At 43.3% G+C, this 18,024-nt stretch overlaps 1 protein-coding gene across 1 annotated transcript in view; it reads left to right on the plus strand.

Annotated features, from left to right (window-relative positions):
- Nucleotides 1–537: 537 nt before the first annotated feature.
- Larp1b (La ribonucleoprotein 1B) overlaps nucleotides 538–18,024 on the plus strand; it is a 107,441-nt gene continuing 89,954 nt past the window's right edge. Inside the window, 4 exon segments of the mRNA XM_055625932.1 lie at nucleotides 538–1,146; nucleotides 15,358–15,416; nucleotides 15,916–15,975; nucleotides 17,543–17,717. Coding sequence (XP_055481907.1) covers nucleotides 612–1,146; nucleotides 15,358–15,416; nucleotides 15,916–15,975; nucleotides 17,543–17,717 — 829 coding nt within the window. The 5' untranslated portion in view covers nucleotides 538–611.

Below are 18,024 nucleotides of genomic sequence, written 5' to 3' on the forward strand. Positions count from 1 at the left end.
CCCCGCCCCGGTCCTTGGGCACCTAGCCTACGGCACGCCGGTCCACCCGGCGGGCTCGTCTCAAGCACGCCCCGTCCGCTGGCCCGCCTCGCCCTCCGCACGCCCGGGCTCTCGGAGCTCCGCCCCTCTGTACGCCCCGCCTACTGGGCCGCCTCAACCTCTGCACGCCCCGCCCACCTGCGCACCCCGCCCATTGGCCCGCCTCGCCCTCTGCCGCCCCGCCCCCGGCGGCCTCGCCCTCTGCACGCCCCGCCCCCTGGGGCAGTTACCGGCTCAGGCCGCGCGCGCCTCCGCGGCTCGCCTAAAGATCGCTCAGCCTGGCTGGAGCTCCGCGCTGTCGCCCGCGCCCGCTGAGGGCTCGCGGCTCGGGCGCGCCCGGCGCGTGTGGCGAGCTCCGGCCGTGCGCTGCGACGAGGCCGGGCGGCGGGCGGTTAGCGCTCCGCTCGGCGGGCGGGGAGGAGCGGCACGCCGGGCGCTGCACGCCTCGGCGGGCGGGTTCCGCGTCCCAGGACCGAAGCGGGTCGGTGCCCCCGTGTGGAGAGAGGGGCGGCCGGGCTCCCTGGACCCGGACGCCCCCCGGCTGGGCAGGTGACTGGGGCCAGGGGCCGGCCATGTCCGCTCGCGCCCCGGTGCCCGCCGCTGGCCCCCGGGAGGACCCGCCCGCCGTGGCCGGCGACCGGGACGCGCTGTTGGCAGCGGCGAGCCGGCGGGCGGAGCAGCCGGCGCCCGGCGAGCGGGAGGGCAAGGAGGCGAGGGAGGAGCGGGCCGCGGCCGCCACCAGCGCGGGGGCGCGGGGAGAGCCGTCGCCGGCGCTCGTGCTGGGACACAGCGTGCCGCAAGCGGCCGTGCCCGTGAGGCCGCTGGCGCTGCACCTGGCGCACAAGGCGCGCGCGCCCGGGGGTCCCTTCGGCGGGGAGGCTCCGCTGCCGCCGCCACCACCGCCGCCGCCGCCACCTCCGCCGGCGCCGCGGGACCCACCGGAGGACGCCCGCGAGGACGCAGCGGCCGCCGGCCCCGAGGACAAGCCGCCGCCGCCGCCGCCGCCGCCGCCGCCAAAGGGGAACCCGTGGACCAAGAAGCCGCCGCAGCACCTGTCCCCCGTGGGCACCGGCGCGCCGCCGCCCGCTCAGGACGTCCCGGAGGCCGGTGAGTGCGCCCCGCGGGCGGCGCTCGGGTCCCCCGGGGTCACTCCCGTGCCCATTTACATAAATGGCCATCGGGGCGAGGGAGCGACAGGAAGAGGTGGGACCTCAGGTTCTCCTTGACGGGTAGGGGCCGCGGCGTGGGTGACCGGGCAGCGCGGCCGTGCTCGGCTCGTGCCTCCGCGCGTCGGCGACCGGGACGCGCTGACGACGGGGCGGGGGCAAAGTTTGGGTGAACTTGGCCGCCGGCTGGAAGCGGGTGGGAGTGTGAGTGGACGCGCGGCCGGGCTCGCTCGCCGGGCGAGGGGTGGGGTGAGAGTCTCAGGTAGACCTAACTGCTGCTGCCGAGGTGGGGTTTTGGCGGCGTTTCCGAGCGCCCGAGCCAGGACAGTTGCCTCGGAGTCCGCGTCGCGCACGGCTGGTCCCACGGTAGCCGGCGCGATAGAAACTGGGTTGTGCCACTGCGTCCGAATGCTGACCCATGCAATATGGCCCTTGGGGCTTTATTTGGGTTGCAGCAACTGCAGTTTAGAAAAAAAGAAAAAAAAAATTGAGACCGGCCTGTATTTGGTGGCGCACGCCTGCAACCCTGTGGATGCAGATAAAAGATTAGGCGTTCGAAGCCAGTCCGCTCTATTTAGTAAAGTCTTGGGGGGGGGGGGGGTTAAAGTTAGAATGGAAATGCTGAGTGAAGCTCCCGATTTGTTTGTAAAATTAAACCGTACTAAAATAACTGGGCTTTTTATGTGGAAGTTGCTGCTGTTCGGTTGGCAAGTTAGCGCTGATCTGGGGAGAGTCCGCGGAACAGCCGAAGTTTGAGCGTGTTTTACGGGGTTGTGAGGGTCAAACGCGGTGAAGGGAGAGTATACAAACGTGGTTATTGCATCTCTCCTGTAGGGGGAGATAAATGTTGAACCAATTTGGTTTCTTAGCATTTTGCACGGAAATCTTCGTTAACTGTTTTGTTTATTGTTGTTTTGTTTGCTTTTGAAAGACTGTGTAGCTCAGGCCGTCAGGAATTCTTGATCCTCCTGCCACTGCCTCCTTCCAGTTGCTGGGATTATTGGCGTGCAGCGCTCCTCATTCTTAATCAATTTTGGCACTTTCAGGAGAAACAACAACAAAGTTTGTTGTTGAATTTTGCTCTTCATTTAGTATTGGCATAATTCCGGCCTAGCTGAAAAGAGCTGTTTAGTACCATTGCTACTGAAGAGAACATGCTATGCCAAGTCTCCTAAAATTTAGTAAGAAAAGCCTCTGTTGATCACTTTTATGGACTGTTAGCCCTCCACATCTAGATTTACACATTGTATTTTGCATTATAACATTTATTGAACTACTAAATATGATTGTATAAACTCAGTTTTTTAGACTTTAAAACTTTTCAAAGTGAGTTTGGGGATTCCTTTTTTTTTTTCTTCCTGTGCTGAGGATGAGCCCAGGACTTTGTGCTTGCTGGGCAAGTGCTTTATTATCAAGCTGTATGTGCAGATTTTCTATCCCCCCTCAAGAATTTTAATTGCAAATTATTTGGAAAAATATGTGACAGTTTACTCTACTTGTGTCTTGGCTCTCCAGTCTTCCTTAGATTAAGACTCTTAACTGGGAGTGTGGCCCATACCTGTAATTCCACCAGGAGGATCGTTTGAGTTTGAGGCTAGCCTCAAGACCAGGGTCATCTTGGGTTCATTCTGCAATATTAGGAAATGCTTTTCTTCAGATTTGTGGCAGGGTAGCAACCCTGACTCTAAGCTCTTCCTCCACAGTGTCTAATGAGTAATCTAAATAAGAGATTGTGGTGTAGGATGGTACTGCCGAAAGAAATGTGATAATATAGTTATTACTAACTAGTTGACTTTTGTTGGCAAGATTATTGGTCTTGTAAATTAATGACATGGATAGGTTTGTGCTTTGTTTGTTTGTTGTTTTGTTTTTTGGCTTTCTGAGACAGTTTCTCTGTGCGTTGCCCTGGCTGTCCTGGAGGTATAGACCAGGCTGGCCTTGAACTCACTGAGATCCACCTGCCTCTTCCTCCCGAGTGCTGGGATTACAGGCGTGCTCCCCCACACCTGGCTTTCTATTTGCTGCTTGTTGTTTTGAGGTGGCGTTTTTCTGAATTGTAGAGATGAGCAACTAACCCAAACCTCACCCTTGGCCTTCCCAGTAGCTGGGGTGATGGGCATGAAGGAGCTACTGCTCCCAGCTCTTACAGTTTTTAACACTAGAATGCTTTCTGCATGCAAGCTAAATGCCATGGCCTTTTTCTTGTTTTCCTAAGCAAAAAGAAGAGGATGAACTAGGGCTTGGACAGATGGCTCAGTAGTTAAGAGCACTCACTGCTCATGGAGAGGACTCTGGGATTTTAGCACCCACAGCTGGGTCTATTGCCCTCTGGCCCTTGAGAGTGTCTGCACATGGGTGGTGCACATAAACATAAATAAAAGTTAGAAATCTTCTAAAAGATGAAAAATTAAAAAAAAAAAAAAGGACTAATGAGATGTAGTGGCACACGCCTGTAACCCCGGCTACCCAGGCAGAGACTGAGGTCACCCACACTGGGAGTTTGAACAGCACAGGGAGGCCGGGCTGCAGAGGTGGCTCGCAGGTTAAGAGCACACTGTGCTTTTTTAGAGGATGAGTTGGGCTCCCAGAACCCACATTGGGCAGCGCACAGGTGCATGTAATTCCAGCTCCAGAGAATCTCAACACCCTCTTCTCTCTTCCTTGGGTACCTGCACTCACATGTACATACACACACATAAATGCATAATTAAAGTGGAATAAATAATTAAAAATATAGTGAGGCTCTATATCAGAAAGAGAATAATAGTAATGACAATCTGTTTTGTCCAGAGATCATTTAGGATTCAAAGAATGAAGATTAAGCTATATTAAATTAGCTTAATTTAATATATTGATGATACTTTTAGGATTTATTCTACAAAATAGGATACTCTTGAAAGAGAAAGAGGGTGTTAATCCCAGCCAAACTGTCACTGTTAATGAAGTGAAGGAATATAACTTTTTGTCATAAGCATCATTATCAGAGTTAAATATATTATAGGAAGCATGGAGTCTTGATACAGTTATGGACTTTGTTCATTACATGTATTTGGGGTGTGTGTGTGTGTGTGTGTGTGTGTGTGTGTATGTGTGTGTGTGTGTGTGTGTGTACCATGGTGGTTTATGTGAAAATCAGAGAACAGTTTTAGAGGAGCTGTTTCTCTTCTTAGATCATGTGTGTTCTGGGGATCAAACTCAGCTCAGGCTTGGCAGCAAGCTTTTTTACCTACTTTGCCATATTGGCAGCTTAGCTTTCTCTAGACAAAATTGAAGCAAATCTTGATGGCTCTCATATTTTTGAGACACTCTTCCACTTTTAGGATGACTCTGGTATATTGCTGTTTCTGGGAAACCAGATAAAGCTGTTGCAGGATATTTGATCCCATTGTGAACCCCGAGATTTGTGTATTGTTTGGTGTGATTCAGTGCTAACACACACTGTTAATGCTAGAGCTTTCTGTACATAGGATTTTAAAAAAGTTAAACCTAGGTCAAGAAGCAGACCTCTCTTGTTCTTAGGCTCTTAAGATCTTTGGCCTTGAGCTTTTGGCTTTCTCCTCCTGGGCTCTTGGGTGAGCTACCAGGCTTTTGGGTTTTTTTTTTTTTTTTTTTAATCTGGGACATTAGCTGAGTAAGAAAGGCTTTTTCCATAGGGACTTGATCTGAGTTATGGTCATCTGGGTGCTTTCTCTGCCTCTCTGAGCTAGCAGGTTTTCACCTGAGCATCTGGCTCCTGGGTCTTCATTGGTAAAATAAACAGTTGGGATTTTCAAATTTTATAACAACATTTTGGCACTCCAAGGAGTGGCAGGACCCCATAGAGAGATCACTCCATTTGTGGACAAACTAAGAAGCCATCAGATTTGGGAAGTCATCTGGGAAGTCCTCTAGGACAGTTAAGGATAGGAAGTATTTAGAACCTGTTTAGTGCTACTCCAGATGGCTTAAAAATAGAAGTAGTAAATGAAAGTTGGGTGCAGTGGCGCATTCCTGTAATCCCAACACTTGGGGAGTCAGAAGCAGGTAGATCTCTGTGGGTCTAGGACAGCCAAGCTACACAGAGAAACCCTGTCTCAAAAACAGAACAAACAAAAAACAAAAAAATAAAAAAGTAGTAAATGAAAAGCTAAATAACCTAACTGAAATTGGCTCAATATCAGTTATGATTATTGTCATTTGGGTATTTTATACTTTAATAGCTATAATGGCTTTCTGTACTGGCTCAAAGAAAAAAAAAACTTTAGAGAGACAGGAAAAAGAAAAATTTGAAAAGTGTATTGGTAAGATACAAGCCTTAGGAGGAAAATTAGACTAATAAATGAGAATAATAAAAATACTCAGACACAGACAGAGGAATTTAGACAAGCCTTAGAAACACCTATAAATGAGAATAAGGAAAATTCTCAGACACAGATGATTTTAGACAAGAGCCTACCATGCCACTGTATAATGAAACTGAAAAGGGACAGCTCAGGATTGTTAGAAAACTTTGTGGTGCACACCTGTAATCCCAGCACTCAGGGAGGCAGAGGCAGATGGATCGCTGTGAGGACAGCCAAGGCTACAGAGAAATCCTGCCTCAAGAGAACAAAAAACAAAAAAACAACCAACCAACCAACCAACGAATCAATCAAACAAACAAACAAAAAGCGAAAGAAAACTAGGCTGAGTTTATTCGGTTACTATAAAAGACCTACCAGGAGATGGTAGGCACCCCCCCAAGCTTATTATGAATCTAAATGTCATCCTATACACACATTAGATTGAGATTTAAGGAAGTGGTTGTCTACTGTGGTATGCAATCATCCTATGTGAAGCAGGTACTAAATTCATGATCAACTCAGAACAGGATTTTCCCCCCAAACTGGAAAGATTTGGCAACAACAGTACTGGAATCTGGTCCTCAGTTACAGTGGCAATCATGGTGAAAAGAGGAAGTAAAGGCCATAGAACAACACAATTAGGCCAGAAGTATTGCTATTTTCCAGGATCAGTTGCTAGGTGAAGGAAAATATGCTGATTTACTTTACAAAGGCAGTTTGAATTTAATGATCATACCTTGGCACTGTGTTGTGTAGCAGCTTTAGCTGTCTGAGGTAAGGTTGAAGAATCAGGAAAGAGGTCTGAGTCGTTTACTAAAATCATACAAGGCCCCAAAGAAGCCTTCACTGATTTTTACAAAATTGACTGCAGCTATAGAGTAGTATCAGATTCAGGAGTCAGGAAATTACCAGTTGAAACTTTGGCTTCTGAAAATGCTAATTCAGAATACAAAAGAGTCACCAGACCTTTAAAGGCAGTATCAGCACCGATGGAGCAATGGGTTAAAGATATGGCTGATACTGGATCGCATGTATATATGATGCTAATCTGATAGGATAAGTAATTTCTAAAAGACCTAGAAAAAAACAAAATGGCAGATGTTTTAATTGTGTTAAGCAAGACCATATAAAAAGGGATTGTAGGCAAAGAATTTCTAGAAACTTTTTGTTGTTTTCCTTTCCTTTTCTTTCTTTCTTTCTTTCTTTCTTTCTTTCTTTCTTTCTTTCTTTCCTTCCTTCCTTCCTTCCTTCCTTCCTTCCTTCCTTCCTTCCTTCCTTCCTTTTCTTTCTTTTTTTTTTTTTTATAATCCAAAAGGAAGACCCCAGCTTTCTGGAGTATGCAGAAGGTGTGGCAAGGGCTGGCATTGGACTAGTGACTACAGATCAACAATGGATAGCATGGTAACACTTTGCCTTTGGGAAACACCCAAGGGGGCCTACGGCAGGCTGCAACAGCAAATTCGATTCAATAATTCCCTGTCAGAGTTGGGGAAACTCATTCACAGAGCAATTAAGAGATTTAGTGCCTGTCGTTAAAAACAGCACTGCTCTGAATGTAATCAAGGATAGAACAGCTTCAATAGATAAAACAAAAATTTTTCAAGAAAGACCACAAAACAAATATATTGACAAACTCCTTTAAGTAAGATGAGTCCACCAATGGGCTCTTTACAGCCTGGAATTCCATTGCCTTCTTTATTACCTAAGTCTTAGCCTTTGATTGTAATTTATTTAAAGGATTGTTTTTTCACAATTCCTTTGCATGAGCATGAGAAAGGTTTGCTTTCTCAGTGCTAACTTATAATAATAGTGGTCCAATAAAGAGATATCACTGGAAAGGCTTACCACAAGGAATATTAAACAGTCCTACGCTGTGCCAATATTTTGTAGAACAGCCATTAGAAATAATCCATAAACAGTTTTCTCAGTCTAAAATTTACCATTATAAGAATGTTATCTTACTGGCTGATTCAGATGCAGATACCTTAGAAAAAATATTTGAAGTAAAGAGAATTTTGCCTTTCTGGGGATTACAAATTGCTCCTGAAAAAATATAAAGAGGAGATTCTATCAGTTCTAGGATATATACGATAGCTTTACAGAAAATTCAACCACAGTAAGATCAATTACAAACTCTTAATTATTTTCAAAACTTGCTGGGATATAGTACTTGGTTACGGCCCCACAATTGGAATAACAACTCAAGAGCTAAGTAATTTATTTCAAGAACTTATATAGTCCAAGAACATCATCAGCTGAAGCTGTGAGAGAGTTACAGGATGCACATATGGATCGTTTGGCGTGTATCGCGAATGTATTCTGGTTATTTTGTCTTCTATCCATTCTCCTTCAGGAATCTAATGCAGAGAGAAGATAGTATCTTAGAGTGGGTTTTTTTTAGCACATAAACAGTTAAAAATTAAAGACTTATGTGGAAAATATTTCTGAGGTAATTCTGAAAGGAAAAATGAGACTTCATCAATTAGCAGGAATAGACCCAGCAGACATTGTAGTGTCCTTTACTAATGCTGAAATTGCCTCATTATGGAAAGAAAATGAAAATTGGCAAAGAGCTTGTAGTAGTTTTGGGGGAGAGATGAACAAGTATCCCAAAAGCAAAGAGACTTCAATTTATAAAAAGAACTAATTTGATTCTCTGTCATATAGTAAAAGGGACAATCTCTGGAGCACCTATATTTTAAACTCTGGAGTATAAACCAGGAAAGGAAGGTTATATAAGTCAGGAAAAATAAGTAAAGTGGCTCAGAGCCCTTATGATTCAGTTCTAAAATCAGAGGTATATGTTATTCTTATGGAATTATGTGATTCTCTCTTTTTTTTTTTTTTTTTTTATAGTAATACACTTCAACCAAAGCCAGGCCCATGTAGGGATATCTTTTTTTTTTTTTTTTAAGATTTTATGTATTTATTATGTATACAATTTGTGTTTCCTTGTACACCTGCACGCCAGAAGAGGGCAGCAGATTTTATTTTAGATGGTTGTGAGCCACCCTGTGGTTGCTGGGAATTGAACTCATGACCTTTGGAAGAGCAGCCAGTGCTCTTAACCTCTGAGCCATCTCTCCAGCCCCTAGGGATGTCATGAATTCAGTATTGAGACTTGGCTGACCTGAGATCTTCCCAAACCATCGTAAGCTTGTGTTAAATAGTTGTAATTATTTAATAAAGTAACAGGCTAAGACTTGTTAATTACTTGCTTGTAGCTGTGGTTGTATAGTAAAAATCAGTCTTGTAAGTGTAATTTCACAGAAATACAATATAAAAATACTGATATTTTTGCCCAAGTTTTTCATTCTTATTCTTTGACCCTATGCTGTTTTGAGAAAGGATCTCACTAGACAGCCCTGGCTGGCCTGGAATTCACTATGTAGACTAGACTGGTCTCACTCACTCAGTGATCACCATGCCTTTGCCACCCTAGTGCTGGGATTAAGGGTTACTGCTACCATGCCTGGCTCTGTGTTGCTTTTTATCCACCCACCTTTTCCCATTTTTTCCCCAGAGACCACAAGTAAGTTTGCTGTTAATACCCTCCTGAAATACATCTTAAGCAAGTTGTATTTTACAATAAAATATATTCACATATAACATAAATAAAATATTAGATAATATATACTGTATATCCTCATAACATAAAGATAGAACTATTAAGATTCAGTTGGTAGAGTGCTTTCATACATAGCTGAGCCTGTGGCTGTGATTGCAGCACACACCATCACACAGAAGACCCAGAACGCATCTTCAAAAAAGTCATGTTGCTGATTAATTAGTTTACCGATTTTTTTAAACGATCTTTTTAGCAATTACTCTCATAGATGTTCTTGGAACATAAAATTTCATCTACCATTTTTTCATTTAAAGTACTGGGTGATTGCTGGGCTGGGGCACACACCTTTTATCTCAGAGGCAGGCAGGTAGGTATCTGTGAGCTTAAGGTCAGCTTGGTCTACAGAGTGAGTTTCAGTACAGCCAGGGCTACACAGAGAAACCCTCTGTAGAGTAATTGTAATCTATAAATATAGTTCACATAGCTAAGCCTTACTTGTTCCCTTCCCTTATCTTGACAAAGCAAAATTTTATATGTATTTTTGGTACTTCAGAAGGGTAAAGTAGAATTCAACTGTTATACCACAAGGTATTACTGTTTCACACATTGTTTTCCAGTGCCTATAAATTGATTATTTTCTTTGTTAGCATAGGAGATAATTAAGACTTTCCTTGTGTTTGGGGAGTTTTCATTTTTGGATGTAAGTCTTGCTGTGGTAGCTCAGATTGCTTATTTATTGACTCTCTTATCTCAGCCTTCCCAGGGATAGGATTATAGACTTGCAACACTAACCTGGAATTTTAGATACATTTAAAAAATATTTTGTTTATTTTTATTTTATGTGTTTGGGTATTTTACCTGCACATATGTCTGCACCACCTGTGTGTATGAAGCCTTCAGAGGCCTGAAGATGGCATTAGATACCCTAGAACTGGAGTTACAGACAGTTGTGAACAACTGTGGGTGCTGGGAATCAAGTCTGCCTCTTCTGCAAGAGTAATCAGTACTTTTAACCACTGAGCCATCTCTCCAGCCTCCAAATAATATTTTTATTGGAGGTTTTGTTTTCTTTTCCGTGGTCTCCTCCCCCCTCCTTTGTTCTATATGCCTATATATTTTTTTTAATTGCATGGAATGTTTTTTTGTTACTTCTTTTATTTTTAGAGATTATAATGAAATTACTTCATTTTTCCTTTCCTTTCTTCCCTCCAAATGCTCCTATATATCTCTCCTTGCTCTTTCAAATTTATGACTTCATTTTTCATTGTTACATATATGTTTCTTTTTCTATACATAAATACAACCTGCTCTGTATAATGTTCCTTGTATATATGTTTTTCAGGGCTGATCATTTGGTACTGTATAACCGATTGTTGTGTTCTCTGGAGAAAACTTTCTTCCTCTTTCAGTACTTCTTTGCAGTTTGTAGCTTTTTGTGTAGGATTGAGGCTTTGTGGTCATCCCTCTGTCTTTTATAGGTATTGTCCTTGTTCAGCTCATATTTAGGTAGTCATATTGGTAAGACTACGGGTGTAATTTCTGGCATTCCTATGAGACCCAAAACCATACCAAACTCCTTGATCCTCTGGCTCTTACTATCTTCTGCCCCTTTTGCAATGTTCCCTAAGCCATAGGTGAGTGAGTTGTATCACAGTTGTATCCTATGGGACTAGGTTCCACAACTCTGCATTTGATTGTGGTTTTCTTAAAGAGAAGTTTCAAGTTTCCTTGATGAGAAGGGGGAACTACGATTGGGTATAGGACAAATATTTAGAATATAGTTAGGGAGTATGCTGTCTTAGGAAAGTGCTGGTTGTAGGTAACCCTCCCAAGATTTGTGATTTCACTAACCCAGGGTAGTTGGCTAAGTTTCCTGTATCAAACATGATTTTTCTGTTTGTTGCTGAGTGGATCTTTAGTTCAGTTAGAGAGATGTTGATTTCTGCCAAGGTGTGTGTTTTATGGTATATGTTTTCATACACAATGTACATGAACGTATGCACATATACATGCTGCCTATTCCATGTCCTTGTAGAATATTACAGGCACATTCCACCATGCCATGTTACCTTCATTCTTTTGTTTTGTTTTTTTCTTTCTTTTGAGACAGGGTTTCTCTGTGTAGCTTTGGCTATCCTGGACTCAGTAGGCCAAGCTGCCCTTGAACTCACAGAGATCCTCCTGCCTCTCTGCCTTCCAGAGTGTTGGGATTAAAGTTGTGTGCCACCATGTCTGGGTGTTATCTTCTTTCTTTGGTATTTTTTTTTTTTTTTAATACAGTTAGCTGTGCAGTGGTAGTGCACGGCTTTAATCCCAGGAAGCAGAGGCAGGCAGATCTCTGAGTTTGAGGCCAGCTTGGTCTACAAAGAGAGAGAGAGAGAGAGAGTTCCAGGACAACACTGGGTTGGGTATGGTGGCCCAAGCTTGTAATTCAGCACTTTGTGAGGCAGGAGGATCTCTGTGAATTTGAGGCCAGCCTGGTCTACAAAGTGAGAACAGGACAGCCAAGGCCACACAGAGAAACACTGAAAAAAGAAAAAAAAAAAAGAAAAGAATAACCCTGTCTCAAAAATATATGTATGGTTCCTTTGTTTATTTGAGACGAGGTCTTTATATAGCCCTGGCTATCCTGAAATTCTCAAATCTCAAATCTGCCTGTTTCTGCCTCCTGAGAGCTGAAGATTAAAGACCTGTGCCACTATGCATGACTGTTATTTTAATCTTAGTTATGTGTATGTATGTGGGAGGGGTTTGTATGTGAGAGGCTATGAGATGTTACAGGACCTACATGACCAAACTGAGATCCTTTGGAAGAACAGGAAGAGCTCTTAACCAGGAAACCATCTCTCCAGCTCTCCTCCCCACTTCAAAGAGAATTTCAGTTTGCAGCCAGCCTGGTTTTGAACTTTTGGTAGTTCCCCCAGCCGCAGCTTCCCTGTTGCCTTGTTAATAAATGTTAGTCTTACAATGTGGAGGAGGTAGTGTGGGAGGTGGGGGAGGGAGAGAGACTTATTGTAGCACATATAGATGGTAGAATCTCCCAGTCCCAGGCTGTTATGGCTGGTAGTGGTGGCTGATCCCTAGGATCCCAATACTAGGTTGGAAAGTGGAGACAGGAGGATCGCTGCAAGTTTGAGGCTATCTGGTCTGCATAGCCTGTTCCAGTCAGCCAGGACTACATCTACATATCCAGATGTAGCATCAAAAAAATGAACCCACTCCCAATCCCCATTCCTTTGTGTTCACCCTCCACCCTTGAGACATGTGCTCAAAAAGAAAAGAAAAAGAAAGAAAAACAAAACCAACCAAATAATAAAATTCTCGTGGAAGCTGTAGTGTGTCACAGTGTGTCCCACAGTATACTTTTTTGCCTATACAGGCTTACTTGCAAATGTTTATTGTAGTGAGACATTAGGCCTGGATGGAGGCCTCTGGCTTCTGCCACAGTATCAATACTGGATCTTCATAGGGACTCCTCTCAGATATTCTGTAGAGATCCTTCAGCTTTGGATTCATAGGACTTTTAATTCTTCACTTGCTTCAGCAGTTCATAGATGGGGTGTATGTTAGGCTGGGCCAACTCAAAGCCCTGGATCTTGGGCCTGGGTGGTAGCGGAGTTGGTCAGCCTGCCAGCTTTCTTAATCACACACCACCAGGGCAAGCTCTCCAGCACTGCTCTGGCTAGTTCACACAATGTCACATTGGGCAAGAGGCAGGGCCAGCTCTCCCATGCCTTCAGGGCTGGTTCACCCTGACCCCAGCACCAGGGTCAACTCTACAGTGCTGTTCAGGTGAGGCCCACAGCCTGCTCTCCAGAATGCTGCAGCTGGTGACAGGCAGGGACAGCAATTCTGCTGTTGTGACCTGGAGCTTAGTTTTCTCACCTGCCACAGGTTTCCAGGGGAGAGGGAGGCATCTCTCCCTTGCCCACAACCACTGCTGGCAGATGAAGTTCAGGGCTGGCTTATCCACGCATCTACCACCCGGAGCCAGCTCTACTGTGCTACCCAGGTGAGGTGCAGGGCCTACTCTCCTGAGTGCTGCAACTGGCAAGGGGGTGGAGCCAGCTCTGCTCAGCCCTTGGACATCAATATGGCCTCCCAGACTAGGGACTTCTGAAATTTCTTTAGTGGTAATCTGATGCAGGGACATTGATACGGACCCTGCTGCTGCATGACCACAGACTCAGACATGGCCCTCACCAGGAGCGTGGCCTGGACTTGCCATGGCCTCAGGTGGCAGGACTGGCTACTTACATCAGGTTCTTCCTTTCCACCCTGAGTCTCTAGTTTTGCACTTTCTTCATAGTGTTCAAAGCATTCTACTTCCCATCTCTCCACCACACACTTGCACATGTAGTGGCTCCCACTGCAGGTGCATGGGGCTGGCAGCCCTCTGCGTATCTTCTATGGGTGTGTGTGTGTGTGTGTGTGTGTGTGTGTGTGTGTGTGTGTGTAGAGTCTTGATTGTCCTAGAACCAGCTCTGTAGACCAGGTTTGCCCCAAACTTACAAAGATCCTCTGTTCCACCACCACCTGGTTTAAAGATAGTTTTTCTTGGGGGTGGGATGGTTTTTGTTTGTCTGGGTTTTTTTGTTTTTGTTTTTTGTCAAGACAGATTTTCTCTGTGTTGCCCCAGAATGGCCTTTAACTCAGAGATCTACCTGTCTTTGCCTCCCAAGTGCTGGGGTTAGAGGCATGATCCACCATTGTGCTTTCTTTCAAGGTAACAACTGATGATGCAGTAGTTGTCTGTGTTGTTTGCTGAGGCACCAACCTTGCATATTGGATAAACTCTACCTGCCATGGAATCCTGAGACCAGTTACTTTCCTTTGTGTGGCTGGGTTTTGGGTGTCCTGGTTGGGTGGCTGTTTTACTTTATTATTTCAATTTATTTCTTTGTTTAGTCAACTTGACACAAACTAGCACTATCTAAGAAGAGGGAAATACAATTTAGAAAATTCCTGTATAAAATTGGCCTGTAAGCAAGCAGGTGGGCCATTTTAATTAATGGTTGTTGTTGGAAGACCCAATATGTTGTGCTACTACTCTGACCCCTGGGCTGGTGGGCCTGGCTGCTATAATAAAGCAGACTGAGAAAGCCATGGGGAGCAACCTACTAAGCAGCACCCATCTGCCTCAGCTCCTGCCTGTAGGATTCTGCCCTGGCTTTCCTCTGGGATGGACTCTTAATCGGGAAGTATAAGATAAAACAAGCACTTTCCTCTTCCAAGTTGCTTTTGCTGATGGTGGTTTTGTTGTTTGTTTTTTAAATATTTGTTTAATTTATGTGTATCAGTGCTTTGCCTATGTGTATATATGTGTACCATGTGTGTGTCTAGTGTCCAGAGGTCAGAAGAGGGTGTTAGATTCCCTGGACCTGCATTTATAGATGGTTGTGAACCACCACGGAGGCAATAGAAACTGAACCCAGGTCCTTTGCAAGGGCAACAAGTGCTTCTAACCACTGAGCCATCTGGTAATGGTGTTTTACAGCAATAGAATCCCTAACAGAGATACTGGGTGTACTCTATTAAGGCTGCCAAACCTGTTTGTTTCTTAGAAGTAGTTTAAAATCTTATAACACTTTTTCTAAATGCTTCTTGGTGAACGTATCATATAGAATAATTTATCCTGTTACAAAGTGAGTTGAAGGCTGGAGCTGTAACTCAGAGGTAGAACACCTTGCTTTCCTATTTATGACATGCCAAAAATTAGGGAGAGAAAGACAAGACAGAGAGACAGAGAGTAAGAAAGTGGGTGGAGTAGAATTTTGCTAGAAGTTAAAGTTTTAGTTTTTTTATATTTTACTAAAGGATTGTTCTGTCAGTTTACTGTAGTTTCTACTTTACTGAAAGTAGTTTCTACTTTCCTTTCTTTGTTTTTTTTTTTTTTTTTTTTTTTTTTTTTTTTTTTTTTTTTTTTTTTGAGACAAGGTTTCTCTATGTAGCTCCTGGAATTTGCTTTGTAGTCCAGGCTGGCCTTGAACAAAGAGATCCAGTTGGCTCTGCCTCCCAAGTGCTGGGAGTAAAGGCCTGCTTGGGCCACCACTGCCCAGCTAATATTTTACACTTTTTAAATGTGGGTAGCATTTGATTTGCATATTACAGTTGATGACCTTCTAGGAATTTGAGTTCCAGAAACTTGGATTTTCTTGGGAGTGCTAACTATGCTAACTTGCTAAAATTGAAATTAATACTTAATTTTGCTAAACTTATTAAATGAAATGGTTGTAAAAGCAATTTTGTATATTTTCTTTAGAGCTCAGTTCCCCAAAAATTATAAAAGCGGGAAAACTCAAGACAAAGAAATCCAACAAGGTATGCCTTTACAAGGAGTACTTTTTAACTGGTTTTGAAACAATCTGATTCTAAGACCACTGAATTTTTACTTCAAAGTGGTTGAGAAATAGTTTAATTAATGCGCCAGGTCTGCATATAAGTAAATATAGGTGGTTTTAAATAATTACTGTTGCTTTATTTGGCTTTGTTGTTGCTTCTTTTCCCCTTGAGTTGAGATAGGATCTCCCTACATAGCCTTGGCTGGCCTGAAACTCAAGAGATTCACCTGCCTCTGCCTCCTGAATGCTGTGATCAAAGGCATGTGGCACTACATCTAACTTATTTCTTTTGCTGAGAAGGGGTCTCCTCCTCATAGCCCAGCCTTTTGCACCCCAGGGTTGATTTGAATTACTTTTAAATGATAAGATTGCTGGCATGTACCACCATGCCTGGCTACAAAAAAATGCTTTTAGCAATTTTTTTTTTCTGTTTAAAAAAAAAAAATTCAGTTATAACACTTGATTTTATTACTTTTTAGGCTAGTGACTTCAGTGATATGGCAAACTGGCCAACACCAGGTGAACTGGTGAACACAGGGGTAAGTGTGTATTTAAGTTTGTTTTAAAAAGAAAATTCTTATCTCAACATTATTTGCTGTGATTGGTGTATTTAAAGATGTGGCTCATCAGCAGCATTATTTTGACATGCAATATCCTTTGCTGCAAGTAGTATTAGTAATGAGTTTGATGGTTTAACATTTACCCAGAGTGCACTTTAGCTTTGATTTTTTTTTGTAATAATGATCACATATAAATTATGATAAATTAATTTTACACTTTATATGTGTATATCTCTTGATAAGATGATAAAAACTTGACAACTATCCTTTTTATAGTTTTACTCAATTATAAGATACTGCTTGTATTTACATTTTCCTACCTGGCTGTATCCCCAGAAGTTGGGGTAAGGTGTTTGTGTTGTTCTATGATTTTTTTTTTTCCAAAAAGGATTACATTTTATCTTTTTAACTAAAGAAATTAGATTCATTCATTTAATGTGTGTTAAGTATTTTGCCTAAGGGGCACCATGTGCATACTTGGTGCCTATGGAGGTCAGAAAGCCAGCCTGGGACTGTAATTAAAAGTGGTGGTAAGAAACAGAGCTGGGAACTTGACTCAGGTCCTCTAGAGAAGCAACATGTACTCTTAACTGCTGAGCCATCTCTTCAGCCCCTAATTATCATTACTTTTGGGGAGGGATTGCATTTTATTTTTTGACTCTGACTATCCTAGAACTCACTCTGTTGACTAAGCTGCTCTCAAACTCATTGAGACCTGCTTGCCTCTGCCATCCAAGTGCTGGGATTAGAGGATTGTATCACCATCCCAGCCTTAATGTGATAGGTTTTTATCTGAATATGCATGTAAGTCCATAACCACCACCAGAAAATGAGCTCTTCTCCTGCTTGTGAGTGTTGCAGTCTTCCCCACCATCCAGCCACACCTGATAACCTTTCTGCTCCTACGAACTGTTTGTACTTTCTGTGTATAGTAATATTATCTTGAGATTCCTCTATGTTGTACCAGTGATACATTTCAATTCATGGCTATAACTCTGTCCACTCAATTGTGGTGGACTTTTAAAATTTGAATGGATATTTCTCTTTTTTTCTCCTCATAGTAGATAACTAGAAGAAAAAGAATAAATATTTAGTGTTTTTAAGAAACTGGCAAGCTTTCACTCCCATTGGTGGTGTCTAAGAATTCTAGTTACTGGCCAGGCAGTGGTGGTACATGCCTTTAATTCCAGCAGGTAGAGTCAGGCTGATCTTTGTGAGTTTGAGGCCAGCCTGGTCTACAGAAGAATTCCAGTTACTTCACGGTCTCAATAACTCTTATTTTGGTTAGTTTTTAAAACTATCCATTGTAATAATGTGTGGTTAACTTACTTGCATTTTTTTGACTAAGGATGGCAGCATATTCATGTATGTTAGTGAAATTGGGCATCTAACCCAGCACCTTATATTTATAGTACTAGACAAGTGGCCCACCCTCTAGGTTTTTATTTTCTTTCTCATTTGTTTAACAAAATTTTTAGAATAGGTATATTGACTTTTATTGTAGTGAAATGTTAATAGAAATGAGAACACTTTTTTTTTTCTGCAGTCTCAGAATGTTATCAGCCAAGGAAATAAGAAGCCACAAATCAGAAAAGAAAAAGAAGAGAAGATTGAAAAAAGAAGCAACAGTGAGAGCAAAGAGAACCGGGAAGCAAAACTAGATGGTCCTATTGAGAATGTTAGCGAGGATGAGGCTCAGTCAAGCAGCCAGCGGAAGAGAGGTCAGCTGGCCTGTGCCTTCATTGTAACTTGAAGTTTTGAAGACTGCATGGTGATGAATGGCATTAGTTAGCTGCCCTCTTTGTCATCAGATGTTTATGTTGTGTTAAACCATCTGTAGTAGCAACTGATTTGGCTTGTTTGGTCTTCTGTTCTGCCTCCGGCCCCCTCTTTCTTTCTTCCTTCCTTCCTTCCTTCCTTCCTTCCTTCCTTCCTTCCTTCCTTCCTTCCTCCCTCCCTCCCTCCCTCCCTCTTTCTCTCTTTCTTTCTTTCTTTCTTTCTTTCTTTCTTTCTTTCTTTCTTTCTTTC

Source organism: Psammomys obesus, unplaced genomic scaffold (assembly GCF_907164565.1).
Source record: "Psammomys obesus unplaced genomic scaffold, mPsaObe1.curated_primary_1811, whole genome shotgun sequence".
NCBI classification, from domain to species: Eukaryota; Metazoa; Chordata; class Mammalia; order Rodentia; family Muridae; genus Psammomys; species Psammomys obesus.